Source organism: Schistocerca gregaria, chromosome X, assembly GCF_023897955.1.
Source record: "Schistocerca gregaria isolate iqSchGreg1 chromosome X, iqSchGreg1.2, whole genome shotgun sequence".
Lineage (NCBI taxonomy): Eukaryota > Metazoa > Arthropoda > Insecta > Orthoptera > Acrididae > Schistocerca > Schistocerca gregaria.
In genome coordinates, this window is record NC_064931.1 from 714,081,050 (window position 1) to 714,104,917 (window position 23,868).

General features: G+C 38.1%; 1 protein-coding gene across 13 annotated transcripts in view; it reads right to left on the bottom strand.

The window, feature by feature from the left end:
• Positions 1-23,868, bottom strand: part of LOC126297741 (uncharacterized) — a 387,999-nt gene that overhangs the window by 158,077 nt on the left and 206,054 nt on the right. For 8 of the 13 annotated variants that reach the window (XM_049988891.1, XM_049988898.1, XM_049988892.1 and 5 more), the window contains 2 exons: positions 18,131-18,205; positions 6,559-6,633 (listed from right to left, as the gene is read on the bottom strand). In XM_049988891.1, coding sequence (XP_049844848.1) covers positions 6,559-6,633; positions 18,131-18,205 — 150 coding nt within the window. The remainder of the gene's footprint in view (positions 1-6,558; positions 6,634-18,130; positions 18,206-23,868) is intronic. The other 5 variants (XM_049988893.1, XM_049988899.1, XM_049988901.1 and 2 more) reach the window with 1 other exon arrangement.

Here is a 23,868-nt window from a genome sequence, read left to right on the forward strand (position 1 = left end):
CTATTTGAGGACTATGCTGATTTTTTCAGACTATCTGTATTGTTAACTTCAAAATTCTGCATTCTTCCAGTTGCATATGAATCAAACCATTTGTGCACTGTCCCACTCAAACCACACTACTTAAGGCTATCCAGAAGAATTTCATGATTCATGCAGTCAAAAGCCTTTGAGATATCACAAAATACCCCAACTGAGTGACATTTGGTTATTCAGAGCATTTAATATTTGATCAGTAAAAGCAAACACACCATTCTGCTGAAAACCTTTTCTGAAAACCAGACTGACATTTTGGCATTGGAGAGCCCACCGACAATCTCTAATGCAGTTCCTGATGACCACCAAGGTACTGTCTTCTGTCAGGGCAGGTCCAAGGAATATAGGATTGCTAAATCAGCTGCCAAAAGAATAGCTGTATTTGTATTTTGGACTGCCTCATCGATATCTCCATGCGATTGGGAGCCAAGGGTGACACTACAGGTGAAGGCATTCCACTCAACACTGTTGGGAGCCTATTTGGGCAGCCATCCAAGGAAGTGATTCTGAGGGAGGGACTGGAAGATTGGGAAGTAGTCAGTATCACAATAGCCATCATGGATTCTCCAGTGGATGGATGAGAGAAGACAAGGGCTGCAGATTGAAAGGTCTGTGGTCAAGGAAGTTCTGTGCACCACACTGAAGAGTGTGCGGGCACCATTATTCAAGAGCCAAAAGTCAAGTTGTGCCAGGAAGTTTTTGAGGTCCTGACCATGCCCAGTGGTCATATGAGGGGAATTTGAGAAACCAATGCAAACAATCTATTTCAAGATACTTCATCATCGGAAGGGAGCTAAACATTGCAAATGGTAATATCCTGAAATACCCTTACCCTAACAGCCACAGCCTCCAAGGGTGTATAGAGTGGCACAAGTTTGCTATATGGTGTATCCAGGACATACACAAACACTTCCTGATACCCTGTCATAGGTAGCATGATTCTGATCATATCCCCAGTACCCACAAAGGGCAGGGAACCATGTTGCTGGAAATCAAGTCTCCTGAAGGTCAATGAAGAAGGCAGAGGAAGTGCTTAAAAGATGTCATAGCTCAGCCAGGTGGTAGAAAAAAATCACTACAATTCCATTGGAGAATAATGTTGTCGATGTACTGTAAGGCCACGAAGGGACCAAGGAATCAAGTTATGCCCTAGGGTCACCTGCTGCTACTGGTTGAGACATTATGGCATCAACACATACAGGTTCTGAGCTCTGTTGTGCGGTAAGAGCTGGGGTCCCACGGGCTGCCAGACTCTCTTCCTCAGCCACAGGAGTACAACAAACAAGATCCGGTTACATGCGGACCACTGGGATCTCCTCCTTGGAGTATTACTTCTTATATTTCCTGTCCTCAGAGGATTTTGATGATTTCAAGGGCTTCTCTGAATCAGATGATGATGGTCATGAAGCCCAATGACCAGCAGTGTGTGGCTCCTTCAGCCACTTGCTGTTGTCCAATTGTAGATTGCCTGACATAGCAGAAGGAAGTGTTGCAAGTGACCCCTTCCTGGAGATAGAAGCTAGAGGATGGTGATTTGTCTCTGGCTAGGTGGTGGGGACCAATATCCCCAGGGGGTGGGAAGTCAACAAAACCAAAGTAGCAGTGGGGGATACAGCAAGAGGAGAGCCCTCAACTATCAGGGCGGCAGGGATGGTTGAGCAGCCCTGAGCACCCACTATCAGAAGAGTCACAGGTGGGAGTACTGATGCCAAAGGGGCAACAGCTGTAGCGTATGACACTGCTGTACACTCTGGGTGCCACTCCACATACTACTACTTGGTCTCTTTTTAAGTTTGTCCAGAATCTTACATTATAATATTTTCTTATCTTTCTGGAAAATGATGCAATCTGGTGAGCAGGGAAATGGTGCTTTCCACAGTTAACAAAGATGGGAGGGAGGGCACGATGAGTGTTCACATGCAGCAGTCATCCAAAGCAACACAACGGACAGAGTGTACACCTCATTGCTCCAAGTTGGCATTTAGCTCACAATCAGATTGCAAGAGAATGTCTTGGTGAAGAATGATGTTCCAAACCATATTTACACTATTAAAGGGGTTGAAAGACACCGGGTTGTTGCCCAACTTGTTACTAGTGAACAGTGCTCATGACTGGGTATGGATATTGTTTTGATAAAAACTGAATCACTTTTCATTTTATAAATGGCTGCCACTTGCCCAAACTTGTTCTCTATATCCTCTACAAAGAATAAAGGCTTTGTGGCTGAAGAAGAATCAACACCTGTCCTTGTGCAAACCAAGTATTGTGGGGAAAATTTCTCTGCTTGCTGCTTAGCCCTACACTCCTCCCACAGTGTAGCCAAGGAAGGGAACAATTTAGGGTCATATATCTCTGCATTTTACAATGACTTTCATTCCACAAACACTGGTGGGGCCATATGGCCACCAGCCGGAGACAACTTTATCCACTTCATTTGCAACTCATCTGCCATGGTGCCAGCCACACCAGATGGGGGCTCTCCCCATGGGCACCACCCAACTTCAGCAATGGCTACCTGGCCAGTAACCCATCGCATGGAGTCCCTGCGATGGGTTCATACTCCTCAGTGAAAAGGAGGCGTTTTCAGTTCAGGAACCAACAGTGCAATCCCGGCGTGGTCAAGGGGCTACCAGCATACAGGTACATTAACGTACCGCCAACTTCTTCAGCTGAAATTAAAAAAAAAAATAAAAAAAAATATTGGCGCAGAAACAAAAGCTCACCTGGTTTTGATGGTGTTTCCAATAGAGTATTAAAGATTTGTTCCCATATAATAAGCCTGGTCTTATCTGAAGTATGTAATGCATCTCTAAATCAAGGTATTTTTCGAGTGTGTGTGAAATATGCTGTTGTTAAAGCCCTCTTTAACAAAGGTGATATGGGAGATTTCAATAACTATCAACCTGTTTCACTGCTGACAGTGTTTTCCAAAATTTTTGACAATGTGATGTACTCTTTGATAGTATCTCACCTTAGCAACAATAATATCCTCCAAAAAATCACAATTTGGATTTCAGAAGAGTTTATCTACTGAGAATGCCTGTACATGTTCACTCCACCAGATTTTACAAGCATTAAATAATAAAATAGTACTGGTTAGTATTTTCTGCGACCCATCTAAGGCATTTCACTGTGTGAATCACAGTATTCTTCTAAATAAATTGAAGTTTTATGGAATTGTTGGCACAGGCAACCAGTGGATAATTCCTCATATATGTGAATGATATTCAATGTAATATACAACAAGGAGAATTAGTGCTTTTAGCAGATGACACTAGTATTGTAATAAATGCCAGCATACATACAGAAACAGAACAAATGGTAAAGTTCTTGAAAGTATCATTAACTGGTTATCTGCAAATGACCTTAATCTGAATTTTAGGAAGACAGAACACACATGTAGGGATACTACACCAATGATAAGTGTAACACATGGTGAGGAAATAGTAAATAGTGTGGAAGCTTCCAAATTCTTCGGTATCCACATCAATGAGAATTGAAACAGGAAAAAGCACACTTTGGAACTCCTAAAACAACTTACTTCAGCCACATTTGCACGTAGAATCACTGAAAATCTTGGGGAGAGACAAATCAGTAAGTTTGCATATTTTCATTCAATAAGGTCATATGAAATAATGTCCTGGGTAACTCATCTTAAAGAAAGAAAGTCTTTGTTGCTGAAAAATGTGCTGTAAGAATAACATGTGGTGTTCACCCATTACCATCTTGTAGACATCTGTTTAAGGAGTTGGGCAATCTGACTACTGTTTCACAGTATATTTATTCCCTCATGAAGTTTGTTGTAAATCCACTACAGTTCAGAAAGAATGATGATGTACATAATTACACCACCAGAAGGAAAAAACGATGTTCATTACTTCACATTAAGGTTGTTTTTAACACAAAATAGGGTGCACAATGCTGTAACAAAAATTTTTGATCACTTACCCAGTGATACACTATGTCTGACACGCAGCAAAGTAAAATTTGAAAATAAACTGAGACACTCGTTGACTACTACTCATATTCTGTAGGGGAATCTCTATTGTAATGTGTAAAACATGGTGGGTGGGAATTACTAACTCACCTCTGTATATCCTTTTCAAAAAACTTTGAAATGTTCAGCATGTTCAACTAATTTACTCCACAAAGATGACATGCTGAACTGCAGACAGGCACAATGAAAAGACACTTACACATTAGCTTTTGGGCAAAGTCTTCATCTGGAAGGAACACACACACACACACACACACACACACACACACACACACACACACAGCAAGCATATCTCATGCACAAGACTACCATCTCCGGCAGCTCAGACTAGAATGCATTCTGGTCCGAGCTGCTGGAGATGGCAGTCATGTGAGCGTGAAGTGTGTTTGCTTCTGTGAATGAATATGTGTGTGTGTGTGTGTGTGTGTGTGTGTGTGTGTGTGTGTGTGTGTGTGTGTCCTTTACTGATAAAGGCTTTGGCCAAAAGCAAATGTGCAAGTGCTTTTTTGTTATGCCGGTCTGCTGCTCAATGAGTCATCTTTACAGTGAGTAGCAACATATCTTTCCGTTTTATTGTTGATATTCTAACCTGGATTTTCCATTATTTAACTAACTAAAGCCTTCAAAAAAGTTGACAGTGTGGACGTAGAGGTCTTCCGCAGTAAACAGCCAGATGAAATTGTTCCCAGGTCTGTATATTTATACCAGTTGTCTTCATGATGTATTTCAGCTATCCATAAAGCCTACTGCCAGAGAATAATTCACCATAAAGGATTCAGTGTGGAAGTCCCTGGTATCACTTGCACAGTGAACACTGTTTAACTGTCTCAGTTAATGAGACTTGTTTCAATACCGTTTAGACGCACTTCTTGAGAACCACAGTGTTCGGCTCGTAGTCCTCCCACCTAATGTTCAAGACGCATCAATTTTTGCTGGTGGAGCATTCGTGCTTTTTGGCTTTTTGATATCACAATGATAGTGTGACCAAGTTTCGTGACCAATTTTCACAGCCATACAGGAGCATGAAAATGACAACAGCTCTATACACCATGAGTTTGGTATGCAGCTTTTGGTATTTATTCATAAAGAGACTGTGAATTAACTGACCGAATGCCACATGGGCAGCCCCAATCCTTTGATCAGCGTCCTGTTCACATGTTCACTGTTTAAACAAGGTGCTCCCAAGGCATGGAAAGTGATGAATCTGCTCCACTGTCGTGTCTAATCCTGGGGCAGGCTTTGCAAGTACCTTCATTTTTTTCCCACACTGTTGGTAAGACCAAAGCAATCACATGCAGTTTTAAAGCTGTTGACTGACTGTTGTAACTCTGCAGCAAGGGCACCAATACATCATGGGGGGAGGGTCAGCCTGACCCCTCCTCCTGCTGCCCCCCCCCCTCCCCCCAGCTCTAATGGACAGAAAAAAAAATACTGTTGTCAAAAGTTTTTCTTTCAAGAAAATAATTAAAAAGTCGATATTATACTGGTTTTTAACATGGTTGGAAATGAAACTTTTATTTATGGCTACTTAAAAGTTCTCATTTGTCTTCCAAAACATGAAAAATACTTCAGACCCCAGATATAGGTCTCCCTCTATGAACTACTGTATGGGCACTCTCACTTTCCAGGTGTTGGAGAAGGAGATGCAGTGTCACCAGCATACTGTAGTTCTGTCGCATGGGTAACAGGGGCATGTCTTTGTGAATGAAGTCTTGCCAGATTGAAGAGACCTCCATCAAAATGAAACTTAATGTGGTTGTTTGGAGATGATTCATACATCATGACAGACATGTACAGGGCAAAGAGTATAGAAGCTAGTGCACTACCTTCATTCAAACTCTGAGTGATGGGAACAAATTCAAGGCAGATTTACTGTGGGTAATCTGCCCAGACATGCTATCATTAAGAGCTTGAACCACATAGCCTTCAGGACATCCATAGTGTTCCAGTACTTTCCATGAGGCATATTTGGGTCTTGAATCAAAAGCTTTTTTCTTGTCACTGAAAACTAAATACACAAGCTTCTGTTACTCTCTTCATTGCTCCTGGAGTTTTCTAGAATGGAAGATCATATCTTTTGTCGTGCCTCAGGATGTTCAGAAACCCCACTACGAAATTCCGGCAAAATCTCCTCTGAAATAATTTGGAGCCTATTTCATAGAATTCTTGTGTGAATTTTACCTGCAATTGACAATACACCATGGTAGTTTCCACATGCACTATTATCACCTTTCTTGAGGATGATGATGATTTTAGCATTCTTCTAGCTATCAGGTACTTCTTCAGTTTCTCAAAATAAGATGAAGAGTGTAAAAAGAATAGTCTTCAAGGCTATATCTCCATATTGCATCAATTCCTGTGGGATGTTGTCAGGACCAGAAGCCTTTCTTAGTCTTACTTGACTGAGTGCTTTACCAGAGTCTCTATATGTGGGTGTAACTGCCATCCATCATGGTTGGAATTGTTGAGTAACAAACAATTTCTTTGTGGACATGTAACATCACAAAATATGATTTTAAGTTACTTACATTCTGCAGCAACAGCAGGTTCTGCACATGGTTCAGGTGATCCATACACAGTCTCTTCATCTTCGGACACACTTGCTGAAAGACAAAATTACACAACATGTTGTAGTATGAAGTGTACAGAGGCTAAATACGATATTTTCTAGTATATTTAGAGGATGATTAAATTATAAAATTAATAAATTACCCTACTCAAGAAAAGCCACATACAACAGAAATAGAAAAATTGCATTCTGCTTATTGGCTAATACTAAATGATGTCTCTTGAAATAGGTGTTACCACCATTCACACCAGTGCATCACTTCTCAAGGAAAGTTTTCAGAGGTGGAGGAAGCTGCATATTTGTAAAAGACAATGTTGCAGCTTCACCACTGGACATATGCACTGAACATATGCAACTCTCACTCTACATAAAAAGACATAGAGTTGTCAGGTGTTGAAATGAATGATATCAGTGTGAATGTAATATCAGTTTATAGATCTTCTTCGGGCAGCTTGTTGTCCTTTATAGTAATTTGACACCAGTATTAACAAAGTGGTATAAAGGAAGCCTTCAAGGGTCATAATCTGTGGTGATTTTAATCTCAATTTCCTTACAGAAGGTGAAGATTATTGTAATTTTAAACATTTCATGAACTGTTGCAACCTTGATATGCAGTGTACATCCCCAACTAGGGTAACCCAATGAAGTAAGTGCTCTTGACCAAGTAGTTAGCAACATGGATTGTTCTGCTAGGTCTGTAAATCTAGGATTTTCTGATGATAATGCATTGATTACACAGCCAGTCTTTCTGAGAAGTAAACATCAACCCAAAATATTGACAACACAAAGCAGAAATTTTTGTCAAAGCAAATGTCCATTTTTTGTGCTACATGTGGAGAGAAAACTGGGAGACTGCATACCACTCTCAAATAATAGATGAAAAATATGTAACCTTTTAAACATTTCCTGTTACTATTTCAATTGCCATTTCCCCTTTAAAAACAAAAAAATATTTGTAATAGAGTATCCTCCAACTGGTTTACAACAGGTATTACAACCTAAGCAGAGAGGGAGAGAGAGCTTTTCTCCCTCAGCATGACTAATCTTGCCAACATCAACAATACACACCATCATTTATAAATGTGGTGAATGCTGCTAAAAAACTACACAGTAACACCTTTCTGAAATTTTCATATAATAAAAGCTAATCCATGTGGAAAATAATTAATGCAAGAATGGGCAGATGTGGGAATAATGTTAGTAACATTAAACTTAGAGTAAATGCAATGTTGATAACTAACCAAGAAAAGTAGCTAAAGAATTTAACTCATATGTTATTGAAACTGTAGAAAAACTAGTAGAACATCTAAAAAGTAATTGCCTCCCTCAATCAGTCCTCAATACCTTCACCAACACGATGTTTTTATTGCCAACATTGGGAGCAGAGATAGAAAATATAATTCATAGTAAAATAAAGAAAAAATCATCTGCAGGAGAAGACATGATCTCTTGCTTCCTTCTCCACCATTGCAGCAAACTTATTAGTAAACCGCTGTCTCATGTAATACATAATTTATTTTCAGATGCAGTATTCCCAAGAAAACTGAAAATAGCAAAGGTCATAATTATACATAAAAACGGATGTAAAGAAGATCCTAGCAACTACTGTCCAGTTGCAGTGCTGTCTGTATTCAGCAAAACATTTGAATATGCAATGGTTGCCAAACATAAATCATTTATTACAAAAAACAACATTCTTTCTTCTGCTCAGTAAGGTTTCCAAGAAAATAAAGCCACCACTGGATTCTTATGGTACAAGGGGAACTACACATGGGTGGCTCAGCATCTATGTGAAAGACCAAGCACAATATGTTGATATAAATTAAGTCAGTCAGGAATCCTAAATGAGGTGCACTCATCTACACAAGTCATAAAAAATGGCGTGGCACAGGGCTCTGTTCTAGGTCCCTTGTTATTTCTACTTAATAAAAATGACCTTCCTTCCACCCTACCCACTAGCAAGGTATTTCTCTTCACCGATGAAACTAATATCCTTATATCAAACACAAATGAATCTCTTCAGTCAGCAGGTAATAGAAATACAACCCAACTAGACTCATGGCTTGCATCAAATAGATTACTCCTAAAAAAAAATTTAAAAAAAGAGGACAGTATGCCTAATCTTCCCACCATTCACAACAGAACTCCCCATGTTCCAACAGTGAAACTAAGTGGCAACAATGTAGAATTTGTCAATGAATTCTTAGGGCATGACATAACTGATACATTCACATGATAAAGCCACATTGATGTTATTAGTTCCAGGCTATGAAAAGTTTGTTTTGTGCTCCACTCAGTGAGAGATGAGCTAAATGCTAGCACATTGACATGCATATATTACACTCTTTTACATTCAGTACTATGCTAAAAGAGAAATGTGTAAACTGCTGTTTAATTTTTTAAACATACTGCCTCTCCCTAGCCAATATATATTTGAACTTGTCGGTTTTATTAAACAAAACATCAATAGACTGAACAGAAATTTGGACATCACCATCATGAAACAAGGCCAAAGAATTGGTTAAGACTCATTTCCCATTCTACTCTGCTGCCCCCTCCCCATAGCACTAGAAACAGTGCACAAAGTGCACGTTTTACACTTACAGAAATTAAAGTGATTAAAAAATCATTAATTGCAATCTTTCACATAAATAACATCTCCACGATGAAAGCAGAAAAATGAAGTGTTTTAAACTGTATAGCAATAGTGTTATGTGTATGGGAATCAAACTCTACAACCATCTCCCAAAAGAAGTAGGAAGTATAAACAATCAACAAATTTTTTTTTTAAACCTAAAGAACACCCCAAACGAAGCATTGCTTTTACAGCATACAGGGCTTTCTTGAATGTGATATCTCATAAATTAAATTATATATTATTATTGTGTTTCAAAATAAAACTGTTTCATTACAAATAATCTCTTGTCCATTAGTGAACTTTTGCTGTTTGGTTACCAGCATTATTATTTGAACTTATTCTTACTCTGATATTATTATGAATAAATATGTAATATATCTTTAGTGAGATGTACACTACAAGAAACAGTGCTATGTCTGTATACATTGTGATATCATTTGTTTGACTTGTCCTATATTATTATGCAGACTTCTGTACATTGAATGATTGAGTGGATCAATAAATATACAAATACAAATCTAGAAAGTTGATTAACATTCATCCTCTTGTCAACAATGACGTAACTAAACTTAGCACAACTTACACAGGACAAGAATGGGGAAGGAATGTGATTATGCCTTTTCAAATGTACCACTTACGTAACTGCCTTACACGATTTATGCAAACTATGGAAAAGATAAATTGAGACGGGCACATGTCAGTTTTTAATTCAGTTACACTTGAATGTGAACCTGTATCTTAACCATTGTGCCACCTCATTTGGTACCATACTTTATCCAGCAAAACAGATGACAGAGTTGAATAAAAGTGGGACTACTAGAAGGTTCTGACAGAAACAAAAAGAAAGTGGGACAAAAAATGAACAACAAACTACAAAAGGTGAAATATGTGATAACTGACATCCTTGAAAGTCAACATGAAGACATATGAGAGAAAGCGGTTATCAGCACCCGTACAAAGTTCCAACCTTTGCTCAGACCATTTTCTCCATTTTAATGAATGATGATGAAACGATGAGGACAACACAAACACCCAGTCATCTCGAGGCAGATGAAAATCCCAGACCCCGCCGGGAATCGAACCCGGGACCCCGTGCTCAGGAAGCAAGAACGCGACCACAAGGCCATGAGCCGCGGAAAAAAAGTGGCAGTAGTAACAAATGCAGACAAGACTGGATTGTGGGAGGTGTAAGTGAAGACAGAGATCCAACAACATGAGCTACTACCGTAATTTGTGGTCCTGTGGATAGTACAAACCAAACACATGTGTTACACCTAGACACCTAGACACTGACACACTGATGGCAACTAGAAGGATCCACATAGTCCGAGTGGCAGAGCAAGCACCAAGGTCACAGTTATTGTATTACGGGGCGTTCTCTATTACAGGATAATATGTAGGCTCTATTTCGTGTGTAGATACACTACCCCTCTCCATTTATCTTCATTAGTGGCTTCATGGTAGTTATGTCAACATGCTAAAGCTAAATAATGGTTTCATAGCAGCTGCCATATTATTTAACTTAAAAATACAGTTATCTTTCAGTAAATAAATCTTACTGGTTATGAAGGCAGAGCAGGTAATGCCAGGAGACCACATTAGATAATTTTCGAAGTGAGATTTGAAAACAATCATACAGTGATAAAAAGCACTTGAGGGGTGGGGATAGGAGTGTTCAGAAATCTGATCAGGAGGGTTAAGATGCTGTAAGGGAAGCAAAAGCTATTGTAGGGGACATAACACAACATGATATTAGCTTTATATTGGAGTGTTAACTTCAGAGAAATCGGCATCAGAGTATTACACCATTGAACTTTAACTATTTCTGCTCATTAACTAATTAAATGAAGGTTATCAAAAACACATTCCTTATCTGATACAGAACTGATGCTGAAGAAGTGGTCTCCTGAATCTGAAGATGTGTTGGTAGCAATTATTCTTCTCCAGTTATCTCTGTTTCCTATTGACCTCTTCATTTCCTCATATGAGCCTTCTCCTACATCAATCTCTGATCTGTCTAGAGTATTGGAGTCTAGGTCTTACTTTCTCTCTCTTGTCTTTAATCATTCCTTCCATTACACTAACTAAAGAAACTAGTAGCTCAATACAGATGGCCAAGAAATTGACTTTTTCTATGCTGTTGATGATAGAGATCTTTTGTCACCAAGTCTTCTACAAATTCTTCATTTATGATTTTTTTCTGTTCACAAAATCTTTCCCATCTTGCTCTAGGATCAAATTTCAAATGCCTCCAGAAATTCCTTGTCACATGCACCTATAGTGAATACTTCTGAGCCATATGAGGCCAGACTCCACACTAAGTTCTAAAATAAGTCTGTTTTCATTCAATCTCCACATTTATGTTCCTTGATATAAGAACATTTTTCTTTAATACACTGTCTATGCATGTGCAATTCTACTCTCTATATTGGCTGAACTTCTTCCTGTATGCAAGCCTCTTGCACTTCAATATATATTTCAATACCAGACAAGGCTTAGAGGATTAGACATAGTCTTCATTAACATTTTTCCGTTCACATTCTCAAAAGCTTTTTCTTGATCAACGAATGCAATAAATAGATGTTTTCATACAGTCCAGTGTTTTGTCTTTAACCTGTTGTAACATTAAGATGGCTTCCCTTGTACTTCTGTTCTGCCTAAAATCAAACTGGTTTTCAGTTAAGTTCCATTAAATTGTATTGCTTATTTGATTACGGACTCATCTATTACTTATAGAATTTTTTGTTAAAATCTGGAAGTTCTTTGGCATGTATGATTTAGATATATGTTTTAGTAGCTTGATAGGATCCCCACAAACTGACTATTATGGAATGTCCATGGTGCAGCTTATAGGAACCTGATAGGACCCCTACAAATTGAAAACTAAGGAATATCCATGGAGCTATGTCAATGAGATTCATTATGGTTTAATGCTGCAAAAATTTTTGAAAGCATGATTCTGATTTTTAAAAGACATTCTGATAAAACTCACTGAAAAACCACGATGTGCACAAATCACACTTATCACAACTAGCTTCATTTGTTAGCATTACTGTGAAAGATAATCCAGGACGATTGCGCAATATTTCATAAGGTGATAATATTATCACTCACATCAAGCGAAATAGTTTGCATCAAGTCACAATTGCAGAAATTTAACTGTTTAAATGTTGAAGTTTAAACTGCTGTTTACTTCCCTTTCTTGTTCAAGTCAAATAGATTTGAAAAACCATGCTTATTAACTAAAAACGTTCATTTTCTTTCATGTAACTTCACTACCCTGAAGATAATTTTTACACAGGTGACTCAATACTGTGTGCTTAGATCACTGTCAAGTAACACTGAAAAGAAGAGTAAGGTTTAATGCTCCTGAACAACAAGGTCACACAAATAGTACAAAATCTTTCACATCATCATTACCAAAATGCCACTCATCTACGAAAGTCCAAAGGAAATAGCCTCAGTAACTGTACATGGTTTCTGAGACATCAACACATGCTGCTGAAAGTACCAGAAGTGTTAGCCTAGTAGCAAAAATTTCTCATGCATCATATGGAATAGTGTTCATACACTGTGTAAAAAATGGTATGCTTCCATGTACTTGCATGCCAATTGAATGACGACACTGATGCAGTAGTTTCTTTTGGAGATGAAAATAGCTTATCCCCTACCAATTTACTGTGTGTCTCCATGTTGCACGAACATGGGCTCAGTGAATATATCAAGATGAAAGACTGCAGCTATTATGCCTGTAGCGTGTTCACATTCTCTCAAAATCTCATTGTATCATTGATACTAAAGTTCAGTTTGATTCATAAATGGATTACATGATATAGCAGATGAAACATGATTGGATGCCATTATTTTTCATAAAAAAACATTCCTCTGAATTAAGACGGCACAGAATTTAGCAGAATTAAGTTTTGGGGAATTTCCCATGTGTATTAAAGATGCAAAAATTTCTGTGTCTGGTTGTCTATAAATGAGCAGGTGTATGTTAAAGCAACTTTACTGTCCAGTTTAGTAGTAACTTAAATGAAAAAAAAAAGTGCAAGTATTCCAGAAAGCACTGTAATTTACATGTGAATAATATTTTTGTATATTCCAATAGTTGTTTCTTATTTTAATATTTTGAGGTACTTTTTGGGTGACGTGCAGTGGACATAGTTATCAGGAACATCAATATTACAGCAAGTGCTGCATGGAGCTACCAATGCTGTACAAAATCCTGAGGAGGAACTCTGAGTACTTCATTCCAATGTATTTCCGTACACATCCAAGACAACAATTGCATAAACATTGAACATAAAAACTGAAAGTTGTTAACAGTTATTACCAAATGAGTGTAAGTCAAAGTTATATTTTCGAAAGAACAATTCACTGTAAATAATCACATGGTTGTCTGCAAAAAATGGAAGTGTTAATACAATACACTAATTATTTGATTCAAACAAGAAAAGAAGAAAAATATAAATAATTGTAAATCTGAATGATTCAACTAGTGTATGGTCTAACATCCAAAGATTGCAGAAGGAGACATCAAATTATAGCAATTTTGCATCTCATAATTTTAGTCATGTCCATGACACTCAGCAACAGCTTTCAGAGTACATAACGAGTTATACTTATTCAGTGTGACTACAGCTGCCTCTAGTTATTTATGTATGCATGGAATCATATGCTTAATTTACAACTTACTAATAAATGGATTACTCAATGTAACTCTGTTCCCAGGACACTTACAACATTCAGTATCATTGTTCGCATAACAATTGGAGATGATAATCTTCAGGAGAGGAGTTAATACATGCAACTAAGTACCTGTCCACAAAATGGACACCTTTCCACTTTTTAAAGACTCTTCTGCAAATCCTTTTGAAAATTTCTATAAAATCTCCATTTGATTAAGAAACTTGGAAAAAGCTTATTTTTGCCACCAGTTGTACAATTTTATTGTTATTCTCTACCATTCTCTTCAAGAAGGAAACTGAGGTTTAAAAAAGCAACTACAGAATATACAGAAGTGTCATAGCAAATGGAAGATTTTAAAAAGGTCATTTTCACATCATAATACTTACACATTGCACATCAGTGGATCAAAAATACATTTTCATCATGTGTGAGTCATAAAAATGTAGAACATATGTAACTATTATAACAGCATGCCTTAACACAATCCACATAAACATGCTGTGCCTTGGCACAATTACAGTGGTGCACATTTGGTGATAACTCCACAATTAATAAGTGGCACATTACAACTGTCAAAGGTATAAATACTGTGTGATTGTCAAAGAGATCAAGTTGAAACACATACATAGTATCAATGTCAAAAAAGGTTACAAATGTTCTTTGGTCTAGCCAAAGATTACAGCAACAGAGGCACAAAAATAACATGGGGTCTTTTTCGTGAATAATAGCATAAATACATAACATGTTGCAATGTGTTATATCGACTTCACTGCTATATAAATTAAAAAGAAGGTATTTATGTGCACTAAAAATTGTAAAAGAAATCTATTCAAAAGACTGTAATGGAGTAGAACATTAAAAACTGTCATACTATGTGGTAACTGACACATGAAGTTATTATGTATTATGTATGCATTATGTTGCTAATGGAGTAGAACATTAAAAACTGTTGTATTATGTGGTAACTGACAGATGAAGTTGTTATGTATGTTTTATCGGATAGTATAACAGTTTTTAATGTTCTACTCCATTCCAGTCCCTTGAATTTATCTCTTTCACAATGTTTAGTGTGCATAAATGCCTTCTTTTTAATTTCTGTACTAGTAAAGACGATACAAAACATTATAACAGGGTATATATTTGCGTTGTTATTTAGAGAAAGGACACCATGTTATTTCTGTTGCTGTAATCTTTGGCTATACCAAAGAACATCTGTAACCTTTCAGACATTCATATGGTGTGTGCGGGCATCGACTTTATCTCTTTGATGATCACATAATATTTGTACCTTTGATTGTTACAATGCATCAATCATTGAGTGTGAAGTTATCACCAAAATGTATAGTACTGTAATTGTGCCAAGGCACACCATGTTTTTATGGGCTGTGTTAAGGCATACTATTATGGCAGTTATGTATGTACTATATTTGTATGACTCATACATGATGGAAATGTATGGTTGATCGATTGGTGTACAATGTATAAGTATTATTGTTCGAAAACAACTTTTTGAATTTCTCCATTCATTATGATGCTTGTGTGTATTCTATAATCATTAACATAAAACTGGAAACTCTGAACCACATATTTTATGTTTCTATGAACAGCTCAAAATATGCAAGTATCTTTCATTACCAAAAAAACTTATTTATTCTGAAAATAAGCAAACTTTTGAACATTTTGTGTGTGTCTGCAAAAATACACACAAATTTTATCAACTAAATCAACAATGTAGCTACGTTATGAATTATTCAGGAGTAAAGGAGGCGATTCATCGAAAGGCAGAAGCAATCCGTCATCAATAGGTACACAAACAAATTGTGCAGAGCTTTGCTAGCTTTCAAAATGAACTTCCTTTTTCAAGCTTGTAAGAAAGAAACACACGCACACATGCACACACATGTATGCACACACCTGTTTCTTTACATTGTGTTCAGTCAACTGCCAGCTCTTTCCTGGCCCACAGTGAGTGTGTTGGGGTGAGGTGGGGGTACAGGGTGCTGGGGTGGGGTGGGGTGGGGTGGGGAAAGGTGAGGGTGGAGAGAGGCGGAAGTCAAGGAAATGGTTGGGGGGGGGGGGGGGGAGTGTGTAGCAGCTCGTGAGAGAGTGGGGAGCAATCTGTGGGCTAGCTAGGGGTGCAGGTAGAGGGGATATGTGGCAAACAGCTGGGCACATGATTTCACAGACTAAGGGGCTACCATCTGCACAGCTCACAAAAGCTGGTGGTGGTCATGGTTGGGAGGAGGATCCAGATGGCAAGGGCTGTGAAGTAGCTATTGAAATATTGCATGTCGTGCCCTGCTGTATGTTGTGCCACTCAGTGGTCCACCTTGCTTTTCGCAAAAGTCTGGCTGTGGCCATTTATTCTAGTTGACAGCTGGTTGGTTGTTATACCAATGTAAAATGCTGTGCAGTCAATGCAACAGAGCTGGTATACAACATGGCTGCTTTCACAGGTAGCCCAGCTTTTGAAGGTGTAGGATAAGTTTATGATGGGGCTGGAATAGGTGGTTCTAGGTGGGTGGACTGGGCAGGTCTTGTATTTGGGTCTTCCACAAGGGTATGATCCCTGTGGCAGGGAATTTGGGGTGGGAGTGGCATAGGGATGGACTAGGATGTTGGGTGAGTGGTGGAACACCACTTTGGGAAGGGATGCAAGTATTTTGGGGTAGGATATCCCTTATATCAGGGCATCATCATAGATAATCAAAGCCCCGATGAAGGTCATGGTTCAGTTTTTCCAGTCCCAGATGGTATACTGAGTGATTTAGGGGGGGAGGGGGGGGGGAGACTTCTTTGTGGTTAGTTCTTGGAATGGATGTGAGGATCAGGTGTGTGTGGGGATATGGCATTGGAGACATGTTTGTAAGTTAGGTGTGGAGGGTAACGCATATCTGTGAAGGCCTTTGTGATGCCTTCAGCATACTGGGCGAGGGAGTTCTTATCACTGCACTTTTTTCTACCACGGGTAGCCAGGTTGTCTAGGAGGGACTTTTTCGTGTCAAAGGGGTGGCATCTGTCAGGTACTGTTGATGATTGGTGGATTTGATGTGGACCGAGCTGTTGATGGAGCCATGTGAGAGGAGGAGATCGACATCTAGGAAGGTGGCCTGGTGGGTGGAGGAGGACCAGGTGAAGTGGATCGGACAGAAGGTGTTGAGGTTGTGGAGGAATGAGGATAAGGTGTCGTTGCCTTGGGTTGAGATTATAAAAATGTCATCAATAAACCTGAAACAGGCCAGGAGTTTGGGATTTTGGGAAGCTAGGGATGTTTCCTGTGGGTGGCCCATGAAGAGGCTGGCATATAAGGGTGCTATTCGGGTGCCCATGGTTGTGTCACGAATGTGTTTGTATACCTTCCCTTCAAAGGTGAAATTGTTATGGGTTAGGATGTTGCTGGTTAGGTGTACGAGGAATGAAATGGTGGGTTTTGAATTTGCAGGGCACTGCACATGTGTGTACGTGTGTGTGTGTGTGTGTGTGTGTGTGTGTGTGTGTGTGTACACACATCATCCCATGCCCCAGAACCCCTGCCCAATTTGTGTCAGCTAGTTGTGAGTTGATATATCACGACCTTGTCTGTGGAAACATTTGCCCAGCTGTCTACCACCTGCCACCTCTACCTGCACCCCTCGCTAGCCCACAGATAGCTCCCCACTCTCCGACGAGCCACTAGATGCTTCCCCCAAAACCCCTTCCTGCCTCCTGCCTCTCTCCATCCCTCACCCCACACCATCCTGCACCCTCATCTCATCCCATTACACTCACTGTGGTCCAGGAAAGAGTTGGCAGTTGACTGAGCACAATGTGGGGAGACAGGCACAGGTGTGTGTGTGTGTGTGTGTGTGTGTGTGTGTGTGTGTGTGTGTGTGTGTGTGTTTTTTTTTTTTTTTTTTTTTTTTTTTTTTTTACAGGCTTGAAAAAGTAAGTTCATTTTGAAAGTTAGCAAAGTTCTACACCTTTTGTTTGTGTATCTATTGATAATGGAATGCTTCTGCCTTTCAGTTAGTAATTCTCAACCAGAACTTTGCATACATAAATAGATTTATGTTGGATGCTTTTGACAAGGAGGTATCAAAAATGTTGAATTCATGTAACATCATTAAATAAAATGGAATTTTCCTATGAGTCAGTGGCTCAACCTGCAATACACATAAAAAACATTATTTGGCAGTTCCTTAATTCTATGCATTTAACTTACAGTGCTTTCGTCGAGAGTGTCTACGATCCTGTTTCAATGGAGGCCATCCCTGGAAATAGTCCTCACTTGCCCCACCTAAAATACCCAATATTATGTAACTCATTGTAAACCCAATATTGTACTTCAAAACAAATAATAATGATATCATGGGTTCAATAATTCTGAAGTTCTTTTACCTTCCAGGGGGTGCAAATAAGGTGATAAGGAAGGGATCTACTCCAAGATTCATCAGTGTAGTCTCAACACTACTGACATGCAAACTCATGCACAAGTCATCATAAGAGAGAGAGAGAGAGAGAGAGAGAGAGAGAGAGAGAGAACAAGAAGGGGGGAGGGAGAGACGGGCTGGGGGGGGGGGGGGAGAGAGGGAGAGGGAGAGAGGAGAGAGAGAGAGAGAGAGAGAGAGAGAGAGAGAGAATTAACAGCAAAAAGAACAAAATTATCTGCGAAATTTATTAAAAAATGTAAACTGGAAAATCTGACTGAAACGAATCTTTGAGTCACTTTTGTGTCTCCAGAAATAAATGCATGCTTTCACACTTTAAGTCAATCACAAATTTGTCTTTACAATGGCTGGAAGGTTTGCAGTCAAAATATCAAAGAAGTAATGATATTTTGTATGCATGCCCAACAAATGATCAAATATTCTACTAACTAGGAAAATTTCAAGTACTATAGCTGAAAAATATCTATGACAGCTAAATGCCACTCTTCTCAAAAATATATATTTCATGTCAGAAGTAAGTACAAGCCAAGCCAAAACTCAATGGCAAAAAGCACTAGAGTTACGTCAAACTTCTGAATGTCCCAAGAGAACTAAATGTTGTATCTTTACACACTTCAAAACTATATTAATTAAATTGTAAAGTATGTTCACATAAGAGTTACAAGCTTTAATAGTCCTGAACATAAGAAAGTGTGTGATGGAAGCTTAACTTTGTGCAGCGGTTGCTGAGAAAAGCAAATGAAGATCACAATGACCTGGAAGATTGCAACATGTGAAGTGTCTTCAGACCCACAGTCAAATTTGAAGAATGTTACTACAGGTTCTACCAGCAAGAAAGTAACTTAAAAAGGCAAACAACAATGGCACACACATAATCCTGCCCTATATTTACAATAGGGCATTTTGTAAAAAATGTGTGTGATTGATGAATGTAGTGTTGATGCAGTTGAACTGTTGCCTAAACGTTTGCGCATTTTACATAAAATGCAGAGTATGACAAATTATGGCAGACCGTATTCACTGCTCACTATGTGAAGTATGCATTGCTGCCACATATTCTGCAAGAAAATACATTTCATGACACAGTACAGTGTTCTGTAATGGTACCTCAGCTTAATGAAGCTACCTGTTTTCAACAAAACTCTGACTCAAACTTCCATGGACATAACAGCTTTGGAAGTACACTTCCAATATTACTTAACTCCTTCCAAAATTACCATTCACAGGAATTTTCATTACAAGAACAAGAATGAACAACAAATCTGTATGGAATCATCAAACTTGACACAAAACCAAAATAAAAATATAATTTTATGACATCAACACATATTACTCCTCAAATACACAACTTTTTCGTAAATAAGAAACATTATTTTGGCATCTAGCAGGTTTGAATTTTCTCAGCAGCAATTCAATATGCAATATATTATATACTTTTTATATTAATGTAACATTTTAGAGATTGTGACTGCTACCTCTTTGTATGTTTTCCAAAATAGTGGAATTTTTATTAGCTATCATACAAGAATAAAATTAATACTACCAGTCAGTGTTTAGATCTTTGTCACTTTTTGTATAAAATGAGCAGAGTACTGTTCAGTTTGCCACTGTAAAAACATCAAATTTAAAAGTTGCAAGCTGTTCTCCATATGTCATCATCATCGAAACTGAAGAGTCCTACCACATATATATTCCCAAGCTGTGGTACTGTATCTTAGCTTTCATTAACCTGCAACAGTTTTAGTACTTCATGCAATTGGCTACTTCAAAACAATGCTATGTTTTTCATTAATTATTATTTTAAATGTAAGACACTTGGGACATGGGTATTATTTATTCAGATAACTGCTTATTCATATTTACAGTTTAATGGTACATGCTTTTTTGCTAGCACACTGCAGCAAATAAAAGCTTGTCCAAAACAATCGGTTCTCAATATTTGAAAGTGATCTCACATGATCAACCAAGCTAAAATTAATCGGACTGTTAGACAAGGATAGCATCTTTTGGAGAGGCAAACGGAAAATTTTCTGGAAGATTGTAACAAATGTATGCAACTTTCCACAAAGCTGCAAATTAATATGCATAATACATCATAATACATCAACATTACTTCCAGACAACCAAACAAAATTAAAATGAGACCACTACAAGCAATATAGCTCCTGAGCTCCCCCTTTCTCACTTTTGTCATCCAATCACCTATGAAGCACCAACAAATCCAAGTCACATGACAACTGAGGGTCTAGGGATCCAATAGTAAATACACAGCTGCAATGACATAGCACAAGTAGTAAGCATGATGAATGCTGCAAGTAATAGGTCAAAACATCAGCTGTTTTATTTTATATTATGGCATTATTATGTAGTTAGAAGAAATTTACTGAATAAAGCTCCAGTTTTTTCATTGTAAACATAAATCTGAATTCATGCATCTAAGTCCTAAATCAGTTTATACTTCATTGAATATGGGAGTCATTTTACCGATGAGGCTTTTCATTTTCATTGTAAAGAAAGCTTCTGATTTGAAGTCTTTTATTGTCTTGATTGTGTGTATGTACACTGGATTACTAATTTAAACAGGACTAAGCTGCCGTCTTCAGATACACAGAATACATGTTACGAAATCATGCTGTGCAATAAATCACACACTTGTTTTTGTACCATTGAAACAGACTCATAATAAAAACAGAATAGAACATTAAAAAATATTGTCTTCATGGCAAGACAGAGTCATACAACTGTGGCACGTCAAAAAGTGCTGCATGTGTTTAGGTGGGCTCCAGGCAGTCAACCAAGACATGTGCAGCACTTTTTGATGTGCCACACTTGTATAACTCTGTCTTGCCATGAAGACAATATTTTTTAATGTTCTACTCTGTTTTCTATTGTGAGTCTGTTTGAATGGTACAAAAACAAATGTGCAATTTATCGCACAGCATGATTACATAAACTGTACTCTAACCCCCCTCCCGCACTGATGTTCCTCCACATGAGGACAATTTTGATAAGGTTGAGGAAGGCCTACTAATACCTGCATTTTCTCACTTTTTGTTTTTTATTTCATTACTTTCTACAGTTTGGATAAGCCGCTTGTGTAGTTCCAGCTGCCGTCAAACACAAGCAAGTGCAAGTACCAATCTCTGCCCTGCTTCTTAACGTAATTATTCATATTCATACTGTGACATTTGCTACCACTACCCAATTCCTCAGTCCCATTGCAAAGAACACAGCCAATACTGACTGCTGCAAGGCTTTATAAACTACCTGTTCCTTAGCATCTGTCATACTCTTTATTATTTTGCCTGAAGTGACCTAGGAACATCATGGAAAACTTAAATTAGGATGGCTGGACACGAGTTTGAACTGTTGTCCTCCCAAATGTGAGTTTAGTGTGCTAACCACTATGGCACCTCGCTCAGTCCTTCGCTATAGATGAGCTACACTTTCCAAAAACTCTCCCAATAAACCAATGTCTTACTTGATTTGCAAATAAAAATGCCTTTTCCTGCTGCCACTTAATTTATTTTTCCCAGATGCATTTCGCCTTTTTCTTGTTCTAAGGCAACATCAGTGGGATACGTAATGATATAGTTTTGTTATTTTAGATTATCAAACAGTTCACACTAAAAGATAGAATAACGCCCCCAAAGTTAGGTTGGCAACACAGGTAAACACACCAAAGAGGAGGAAAAACGTAATGAAGTTACAACATTTATGTTGGTAAAAAGCATAGTGTCTGAGTTACAACATTTATGTTGGTAAAAAGCATAGTGTCTGAAGAAATAGTTATATTGAGTGGCAAAAGACTAATAGTACACAACAAAAAAGAAGGAGAAATGAACAGTGTGAAAAACATCAGAACTAAAAATTGTGCTCATATGTCAGTAATAAAGTAGTAGTGCGACCTCCAGACCAGATGAGAGGGAAAACAGATTACAGCAAACCATAATTAATTACTTTTTCACATAAAAATCATGACATGAACTGTTTGATAATCTAAAAATAACAAAACTGTATTGTTACAGATCCCACTGATGATGCTTAGAGCAAGAAAAACGTGATATACATCTGGGAAAAATAAGTTAAGTGGTAGCAGGAAAAGGCAGTTTTATTTACAAAACAATTATTTCTGTGTTTCTACAGATGATGGCCATGCAAACAAACTTGTTAAACCAATTTCTATCACTGGCCATCCCTACTATCAACCTTAAGCACTTAGCTCATTTCCTGTCACTTTGCTACATTACACCTAGAAATTTAATTTATTTGACTGTCACAGATCACATCATTAATACTGTACTCTAACATTACAGGAGTCTTTTTTCAACTCATCTGTATTAGCTTACAGTTTTCTGTATTTACAGCAAGTTGCCACAGTCTTCTCACCAAGTAGAAACTCCTGTTTAAGTTATCCTATATCCTCCTACAGTCTCTCAACAATGACACTTTTCTTCACATTACAGTGTCCTCAGCAAACAGTAGCAGATTGTTGTTCATCCTATCCACCAGAGCATTTATGTACACAGAGAACAAGAGCGGTCCTATCACACTTTTTTGCAGAACTCCTGATAAAACCCGTGTCTCTGATGAACACTCCTCATGAAGGACAAGTACTGGATTCTATTATTTAAGAAGTCTTTGAACCATTCACATATCTGGGAACCTATTCTGTAAACTCGGACCATCTTAAACAGTCTGCAGCAGGGAACCATGTCAAATGCTTTACATAAATTGAGGAATATGGAAGCTGCTTGTTGCCCTTTATCCATAGTTTGCAGCATATCACGTGAGGAAAGAACAAACTGAGTTTCACACGAGTGGTGCTTTCTAAATCAGTGCTGATTTGCAGAAAGAAGCTTTTCTGTCTCAAGGAAATTTATTACATTCAGTCCTGGAATATGTTTATGATTTCTACAGTAAACCAATGTTAATGATATTGATCATTAATTTTGTGGGTCCATTTCTTTGCCCTTCTTATATACAGGAGTCACCTCCACTTTGCACTTTTTTCCATTCACTTTAGATTTTGCAATGGGTGAAGGATTCACAACAAATGTAAGGGAAGTAAAGGGCCAATACATGAAGTATGCTCCCTAAAACTGGACTGGGATTACATTTGGATTTGGTGACTTATTTGTTTTCAATTCTTTCAGTTGCTTCTCAATGTCAGGTATACAAATTACTATGTCTTCCATATGGGAGCCTGAGAGATGGTCAATTGACGGTCTGCATAATCCTGCTGCAGCAATGATTTCTTCAATGTGAAATTTATGCATGTATGCTTTGCACATTGATCCTTTTATGGATGCATGAATTTCTACTAAGTTTTCTCTGTTGACATTCCTGTTTTCTTTTTTGAACCAAACGTGTGGCAATCACTGCTCCTCAGCATTTATCCAAATGCTGTTATTAAATCACAGTGGGTCTTTTCAATCCTTAACACACTTTCTCAGCACATACTCCTTCAATGTATTATTTACATTCAGTTTTAACATTGCCCTTAATTCTT